The 9469-nt window shown below is 39.7% G+C and overlaps 1 protein-coding gene across 1 annotated transcript in view; it reads right to left on the minus strand.

The window, feature by feature from the left end:
• Window positions 1-1116: 1116 nt before the first annotated feature.
• The window catches only part of LOC119411566 (limbic system associated membrane protein), a 375247-nt gene continuing 366894 nt past the window's right edge, over window positions 1117-9469 (minus strand). Inside the window, exons 6-7 of the mRNA XM_037678520.1 lie at window positions 6538-6686; window positions 1117-1752 (exon numbers count right to left, since the gene is read on the minus strand). Of these exons, the coding sequence (XP_037534448.1) occupies window positions 1655-1752; window positions 6538-6686 (247 nt within the window). The 3' untranslated portion in view covers window positions 1117-1654. The remainder of the gene's footprint in view (window positions 1753-6537; window positions 6687-9469) is intronic.

Raw genomic sequence — 9469 nt, forward strand, 5'->3', positions numbered from 1 at the left:
AGACAGTAATACATGCTTTCATAACACCCAGGCTTGATTACTGCAATGCTCTTCTTTTTGGAATCAGTCAGAACTCCATTGCACGTTTACAACTGGTTCAAAATACTGCAGCCTGATTCTTAACTGGTACGGGCAAAAGACAGCACATTGCTCTGGTATTAGCCTCCCTTCACTGGCTCCCAGTTCACTTCCAGGTTCATTTTAAAATATTTTGTATGTTTTATTTCTGCCCCATTTTATCTCACTGATCTGCTGCAGCCATATGTTCCACAGGGTTCTCTGAGGTCAGCAGACCAGATGGTTTATTGGTTCAAGGCACTGGTTTTAAGCTCAGAGGTGACAGGACCTTCTCTGCTGCAGGTCCAAGACAGTGGAATGAGTTGCCACTACATGTCAGGCAGGTTCCCTCTCTCACTGTTTTAAGTCTCATTTAAAAACTCACTTTTATTCCCTGTATTTTAACACTGTGTGAGTTGATTTTAACTTCACTGTGTTTTCATTATTTTAGTTAGTTAGTTTCTTATCTTCACCTCTGTAGATTCATGTATTTAATCCTGTGTCCTTTGCTTCTTTGTTTAGTTGTACAACACTTTGGTTGACCTTGCTACTGTTTTTAAGTGCTTTATAAATAAAGTGATAAAATGATTCAAATCCAAAACATCAGTTGCATATTTCGACAGCTATTGTGGCTTAAAAAATCCACAAACCTCTATAGGTTGAATGAACATCAAATTAGTCTTCTCATGCAGGACATGTGGTTCACGTATACAGTGTAAATGCAGATAACTGAAATTAAACAACAAAAACAACTCAATATTAATATATTATAAATGTTTTGTATCATTTCTTATTAAGACACACACTTTTTGCAGAAAAAAAACAACGTCATTGGTTGGCGTCACATGTTGTTTCCAAATCCAAGCTGTAAATCAGTTTAATCCTATTCATCAGCTAAAAGCCCACATTTCAACAACGTTCTGTCTCATGTTTGTTACAGTGGCAGAGCCTGTCAGAGAGAAATACAAAACTGGACTATGTACAGCACACGTCATATTGAACTATCATTTGCCATTCTTGTTGTATCTTTTTAATTGCTGAAAAACCTTCTTGTGAATAATCTCTGAGCTTCAGCCAAGTAGCGTCGGCGTACCAAGCTCTAATCTCATCGCAAAGTGAACTGCAGCGGTTTGCCTTTAATCTTTTTAAAATCATTAGTTTCAAATCTGTGTGTATACTTGGCAAACACATGTCATCTTACTAATTAATGCACCGGTTAAACACTCTTTGAGATAACAAAGTGGAGTGAGAAGCTTTATACAGAGCGATTGTTGGCATCTTTGTGACAAAAAGAGCATAAATCTAATCTTAATCCCTGACCCTAAAGAGGATGTAGCAGATAGTAGGTAGTGCATACAAATGAAAACAACAATCTTTGAAAGAGCACTGCTAGCTTGTTCTGTCCTTCCCTTTTATTTAGTTTTCTTTTGTTTATTCATAACCCAGCACTTAAAATCTGTAAGCAGTGCTCCTGGGTGCTCCAGAGCACATAGGCTCTTCTGTCGTGACGCAAACAGTCGGTGATAAGGTAGCGGTGAAGAGGAGAGAGGAAGGAGCAGAGAAAGGGAGCATGGGCGTTAATGGAAGGAGAGCTGTATTAACACTTGAAGAGAAGGCAAGCGAAGGAGGCCAGCAGGAGCCACAGTGATTGAGAGACACAGGGAGAGCCGCTGATGTCTCGGCCTGTCCCGGGTCCTGTGGGAGAGAGACGGAGAGTGAGCTCAGGCACACTTCAAGAACCAACAGCTTTGATTTGGAACATTAAAATGATAAGGATGTTCTTGTGAAGCTGTACAAATCCATTCACTTTTATTCAGAAATAATAATAATAATAATAATAAAAAGACAGAAATAAAAGCATTTAGTCAATGCAGCCTAATGCACAAATCTGCAGTTCCACTTTTGTTGTCTCATTGCTTCATTTATGATTGACCTCCCACAGTGTCTGCAGACAACAGGCAGTGTTTGGCGCCATCTAGCGGCCAAATGCTGAACAGTTAAAAAAATCCCTTAAAAATAATTAAGAAAAGACAAGAATTGTAAAGGCTTTGATTTTCAGCTTACAAACCTAATAATGTCAATTGTCTGTCGATCAAAAACATCAAGTTAAATCCCAAACCTCCAATTTTTCCATAAACTTTCAGACATGAAATAAAAAAATAAAAATAAAAAAAAGAAGCAATGATTTACAAATGTCATAAACCCATAGTTCAAACCCCGGTCCAGGGGCCCTTCTGGGTGGAGTTTGCATGTTCTCTCCGTGCATGCGTGGGTTTTCTCCGGGTGCTCCGGTTTCCTCCCACAGACCAAAAACATGCATGTTAGGCTGATTGGTAACTCTAAATTGTCCCTAGGTGTGAGTGAGAGAGTGAATGATTGTTTGTCTCGTTTGTCTCTATGTGGCCCTGTGATGGACTTGCGACCCATCCAGGGTGTACCCCGCCCCTCGCACAGTGATTGCTGGACATGGGCACCAGCGACCCCCGTGACCCAAAATGGAACAAACGGGTAAAGAAAATGGATGGATGGATGGATAAACCCATAGTTTATTCATAGTGTAACACGGTAAATAAATGTTGAATTGCACAAAAAACAAACAAACAAAAAACTGATAAAGAATTTTAAGGTAGAAGCACTTCCCTATAAATCTGGGACAGAACCATGTTTCTTGTGTGACACACCCGTGTCCTTCTAACGTTGGTCCTCAGTCCTGGTCCTGGAGGGTCATGGTGCTGCATGTTTTAATTGGTCCCCCCTACTCTTCAGCAAGTCTTTAAGCTCAGCACACCGGCTGCCTCAATCATTTGAGGAAACTGTGTTCTAAATTTTCTATTGCTTTAAAATGTCAAATGATGAATATCTTGCAACAAAAACATTAAGTTTTATTTACATTCTCTGTTCATTTCCAGACCAGAAAAACACTCATCTCCAAAACTGCAAGCATCAACAATTCAAATCCCTCAGCGATGGGGGGACATCAGAGTACTGCTGGCTGTCACATATTTCTAGACCCATATTTGCAATAAAAAAAAATAAACAAATAAAAATTAAAAAAAGCATTTTTTAAGGAATCAACTGATTTGTCTGCACTTGTCAGAGAACTAGCAGCTTCAGACGACACTGGCAGCTTGTTTAAATGAACTTCTGATCAGAGGCCGGCAGTGTTTCTGGATGGGGCTCATATGACAGAACTCCGTCCAGCCTTTACGGATGGCACAGCAAACTGGTTACAGACAATGATCTGTGGAAGTGAAACTGGTTCTGATTGAAACATAGCAGTTATTCCAAGAGGCAGAGAGACTACAACACAACTGGACCCTGGGTTGTCAGAACCGTGTCTTTTTACTGACCTGTTGTTAATTCACCAGATTAATTGCAAAATGCTTTTATTTCTGTACCACTTTTGTTGCCCCTGTCCCAACCTGTGATGTGTTGCTGCTATTTATTTTGTCCTGAATGTATAATTCTTAGTTTAAACATTTATGTTGACCGTGTTCCAGTGTAAATACAATAAGTGTTTATGAGATTTGCAAATAGCATTTTTTTTTAAATATATTCAATGTCTCGGTGTTTTTGAACTGGGGTTGAATAAAAAAAAACACAATGAAGCTGTGTTTTAAAGTCGTTTAAGGTTTGTGTGTGTTCACCTCCCTTTAGGCTTTTTTATTTTATTTTTATTTTATTTTATTTTACCAGGTTCTTGATGCAATAATAGAGCTGTTTTTCCTGAAGTGGTTCACTTTGATTGGTGGCAGCTTGTGGAGCTTACAGGAGCTTCACAGAAACAACAGAGTAAGTGTGCAAATTATTTTATCACACACACATAAAGAAGAAATAACTCAGTTTATAGATTCAAGCGTGTTTTTCTATTGATCAAACTTGAGTGAGCAGAACCACAGCAGATGTTTGGTTTCCTCCAGGAGCTTATGAGAATCATTTAGTTTTGTTAGTTATGACTTTGTGCCATATTTTCTAACAGCGTTCCTGAACCAAGTAAAAAGATGTTTTTAAAGCATCCACTGGAAATTCACATCTGGTCTGTATTGTTCTTTTTAATTCTGCTTGTTGTAACGTACTGTTAGTGTGCCAGACAAAGTTATCTGTTCTAGCAGCTGGAGGTGGTGAGTTCAGGAGAAAATGATGCTGCGAGCAGCGCTGTGGCAACAACGTCAGCTCAGAGCAATCCAAGCCTGTTTTTGTGTTGTGAAACAACTGTCCAGATGTGCAGACGAGGTTTTATAACATCACTAATTAATCAAAGGTTTGCTTAACACAACGATAAATTATAGCTTTACTCTGCAAATAAATACATTTTATTTTGATCTTTTTTTTCAATAAGCCTCTTCTAAAATAAGGAACCTGTTTTCAATCTTAAAGATGATATTCCAGAAATGACCACATTCATTCTTAATACAAAATAAATATTCTGTCTTTTGTATCAGAGAGTTAAAACTCAGCCAGTGACTATCTAATTACAGCCCCCACCCCACAAACATGCACACACGCACACGCACACACATGCACTTTGTTTTGGCTAGTCTCAGGCTGCACAGAGTGACGGTGTCTGGACAGTAGAAGGACTATTTTTCTACCATCAGGTGCAGTGGTGGAGCCAGGGGGTGGCCAGTGGTGGCCGTGGCCACCACTAAATAAACTCTAACCACACAAATTATTTGAGGAAATTATACTTTTAAGCAAAATAACAACTAGAAAGCATAGTTTCCTCAAATAATAAGGGTGATCGGTTCACATTTGCCAGCGGCCATGTTAGATTTTGACCTGGCAACCCGTGACATTTCTTACACCTGCCACACACCAAAATTGTGTATTTTTCAAGATGTCTTGCTCACAACACAGAGGGACAGATATTATTTCCAGTCCTCCTCTTCGCTCTATGAAGGGGACAAAAATAAAAGAGGCAAACCTCATTTGAACCCTACTTTCCCAGAGTAGATGTCCTTGTGAATTCACTCCGAGTCAGATTGTACGTTGTTCAGAGAAATGCAAACAGCAACATCTCAGTCTACAATTTAGCATTTTAAACAGTCATCTTTAAAATTATAACTCGTAACATTTGTTAGAGAATTTTCAAACAAAGGTTATGAATGTTTTTATTGTGTTTTTTTACGTCGTGGCTGAGATGGCTGAGCAACATTTTTCCCTGTGCCCTGAGAACCTGCCGTCTACCAAAACATTCTCTTACCTCCACCTGGGACACAACTCACCAACAGCCATGGATCAAGTCTGCGCGGCTGAAACGCCCACTGGACTCCACCGCTGTATAAAAGTCTACAGGTGACTCTATTCGAGGCTGATTCTGTGACAATGTTCTCATGTATTTATGTATCTGCAGTTTGTCTGTAACCTGTTCTGAATGCAGTCCTTGAACGTAAAATGCTGGTTGAAATCTTTACCTCCTGTAAGTTTTGGTTCTTTTAGGTAAATAATGTCAGTGAACAAGATAATTTCTCCAACAACAGGCACAACACGGCTCATTCAGGCAGTTTTCAAGTTCCAGAGAGGCAGGTAGGTGATGCTTTGAGTCTATCACCGTGGTAACCCAGTGAGAAGTAAACCTGCTTGATGACAATAGAGTCCCCTCCCACTCAATGCCCAACACAAGTTTCATATTTTAATTAATCTGAATGGCAAAGAAGGAGTATTACTTCATAATGTCTGAAGTCAGGAGAGGATGATTCAACCTAGATACAATATGCTTTCATTTCGAGATATTCTTTGGTTTGAATGATTCCACAGCTCATCCGATTCACTCATTATTCTCAATAACATTCTCTGGTCGCACCAATCCACTATAACAATATAACACTATAACACCTGAAGGGTGCGCTCAAATTTGATGGTAAATTTTGTGTGTAACAGAGAAATAATTTGCAGAAATGTCCACAATCACCTCAGAATAACATCTAATAATTCATGTGTATTTGATCTTCTATCCCTACAAGAACGAATGCAACAGTTAGGATTTATAATATCGTTCTAGTTCGTTCTTAGTTGGAAGGAGGTGTATTTACTTTGAAACATGACTTTACTTGAACACATAGAAAATAACAACCTGGATTTTAAACTCAACAAAGTCTTGAGGTATTTTTGAGTTGACTTTGAAAGTTTTAGGTTGAATCGTTAAATGTGACTGAACTTTCAAATGTAACTTTTCCTCTTGGAAACATATTTCCACATCTCATGCAGAGATAAGCGCATGCCAGGTGCCAGATGATTAAAAGTAATAAACAGAGAGGCTTTACTTCACAGCCTTGCTTCCAGATGTTCAGCAGTAAAACAAAACAACCGCAGTGGATGTTCTCGCTGCTGCGTTCAAATGATTTATGGGGAAATACGATAAATGAAATAAATATTTTCTTTCAACTTTACCTTGCTGGTATGAATTGTTGGCTTGCAAAACTATAGCACGCATACTGACATGTACAGGTTGTGTCTGCAGAGTGCAGCATCAGTACTCACTGTAGAGGAAGAGACTGGCACTCTGAGCACCCAGTCGGTTTGAGGCCACGCAGGTGTAGTTCCCATAATCTTCTTCAGTGACGTTAGCAATCATGAGGACAGTGGTCGTGCCAAGAATCTGGATATTGATGCCCTGGGTATTGGACAGTCTGGAAACAAGAGGCAGAAAAACTTCAGACCATTTCAGGCGAAGGATGTATCTGCAAAACTGAGGTTTTACAGTAACAGTGAAGTTAGTCCAAACTGTAGGTAAAACATGAAATAAATGTGCCACGTGATCAAAGCTGCAGTATCATGTTTGTTTATTCACTAAAATATCAAAGGACAAAATTAATGATGCATCTAGACGATGGGGTTGAACAGACTAGTCGACTAGACGACCCTAGGACACCTCGCAAGTTTTTTTGTTTCACGTCGACTAGTCACAGTCACCACCATCCGCCCCGCTGTTCCCAGATCTGTTCCACCCAGTCCATGTGGTGGATTAAATACAATAAAACTAAAAACAGCAGGATGGTAGAGCTGTCATTTCTAACACGGCAGCGTTTGGCCCGAGCCAAAATAATGTGCTGGATGGGCGGGCGGGTTGCTGTCGGGCTTTTGATTGCGTCAGTGGACACGCATGGCCTATGACCATTAATAATTATAATATTATAATAAGGTGCTCCACCCAACTGCCCTCAGTTCCATTCCACCCAATCCATGGTGGTGGATTAAATAAAATAAAACTAAAAACAGCGTTTTTATTTTTATTTTTATTTTTAGTATGCCGCACGTTTCTTTCACTTTTGCAACTTAATAATAGTTATGGTTTGCCTGTGACTTATTTGCATTATGATAAATGGTAGGAGCATAAATTTACACCCATTGTTGTTGTTGTTCTATTTTACTTTTATTACTTAAAAAAAAGTAGTTGTTTAACTCCTGCTAGAAGACATGGTGGAAATTACAAATTCAGAATAAAATTACGTCAGAGTCACCATAATGGTAAAATGATAAGTAGATCTGTACATGAACAGGGCTCCCATTGCACAATTTTATTGTCTTTTCTGCAGACGACTGCCAGAGCTGAGCAAACACACCAGGCTATAATTTAACCACTTTAGAGATGCTGAGTTAAATCCTTAGTTTAGTACTTGTACTTGTAGAAATGCAGCAGCTATTAGATAAAAGATGTGTGCTGTTAAATCTTCATTTATGAGAGGTTTCATGATGCTCTGACAATTAATTACAGCAACACCAAACCCAGTTTACAGTAAATGAGACAAAAAGTATGGTCAGACTACAAGCCATTAAAGAACTGTTCATTAAATCATCCCAGATGATGAATGTCTTAATAACACATTCTACTTGTTCCAGCCTGTCTGGAGCCTTTTACATCCCAAACAAGACAAAGTTCACTTAAGGTGTCGCATCCTAATCCTGCTCATGTCTGGCTAATTGGTAATCAGAATTTGAGCAGGGACGTTTGTGCTGACGTGTGCTTGGCAGACAGAAAGTCTGAACAGAGATGGGAAAGTCTCTCAGCATAATTCAGCTCGCAGGGGAGAGGGGAACTTGATAAAGTGCTGAGGTCCTTCCCGCAGGGACACCTTGGCTTCAGAGGCAGCGAGTGTTTGAAAGTCAAAGAGAAACAGCGAAGCGAGGCCAAGTGTCCCCACTGCATCTAAAAACAACTGTGTCCACGCTCTTCCAGTGATAAGGCCAGCAGCGGATATATTCTCCTGTGTGTCTTCATGAGAAGTGACTGCACTATTAAAAAAGGCCTTGCTACCCACCGCACCGAGCATGCTGGGAAATCCAGATAATACACAACGCCACAGGGAGCCAGAGCCAACAGCTCTTTTCACAAAAGATTACAAAGTGTGATCGTAATGCAACAGCGAGGGAGAAACCTGACCTGAGCAGGTCAAAATGATTCTTTTAAAAATATGTTGTAACAGGAAAAAAGTTTCAGCTTTCTTTAAAGGCCTCACATTTTAAAGGATGCATGTGGCACTGTTTTCAGTTCAGGTGGGTTTTAGACTATTATCTTACTATGACAAATGATGGAGGTAAAGCTGTTTTGGCCAAACCTTGAGTAACATTATACATGTAATGTCTTGTATGATTTGTTAGCACTAGGAGAGTGTGTTTTGAATGACAGACAGCTGCTACCACACCAATCTTTAGTTCAATATCTGTAAAATTCTTTGAAGAAAAGCCAGCTTTAGTTAGGTTAAGGTAAGTTAACTGTGGTGGCCACCTAAAATAGGGCTGACTCTAAAAGTTCAGATTTGCAGATCTACGTCTAACTCTGACACTTGAATTGAAATATGTTCAGTGTTTCATGAGATATTTAGCCAACAGATGAACAAGTTGGATTCCAACAATTAACACCAAGGTTATAGTTTTAGGATGCATTGAAATGTGTTGCAGTTAAAGTATGTGTTGAGAATAACTCTCTACTACTACCACAACCAATTTTACTCAATGTTTACTGAATTGTCAGAGTTTTATCTGTTTTTGTGGGGTTTTTTTTCTAAGCACAGACTGTAGCAGCTAGTTTGACTTGGACCAACTCCAAAGGTGTTTCAGTTGTAGATGTTCATCCGTTGATTATCCATCCATTATCTTTACCTGCTTCTTCCTTTTCAGGTTGCAGGGCTCACTGGTGTCCATACCCAGCTGTCACTGTGCGAGAGGCAGTGGACACCCTGGACAGGTCTCCAGTCCATCACATGGACACATAGATACAAACGAGACAAACAACCATTCACTCTCTCACTCACACCTAGAGACAATTTAGAGTTAACAATCAGCCTAACATGCATGTTTTTGGTCTGTACCCAGAGAAAACACACGCATGCACGGATAGAACATGCAAACTACACCCAGAAAGGCCCCGACTGGGATTAGAACTGACAACCTTCTCGCTGAGAGGCAACCCTAT

The sequence above is a fragment of the Nematolebias whitei genome, chromosome 6, assembly GCF_014905685.2.
Source record: "Nematolebias whitei isolate Nwh7 chromosome 6, NemWhi1, whole genome shotgun sequence".
NCBI classification, from domain to species: Eukaryota; Metazoa; Chordata; class Actinopteri; order Cyprinodontiformes; family Rivulidae; genus Nematolebias; species Nematolebias whitei.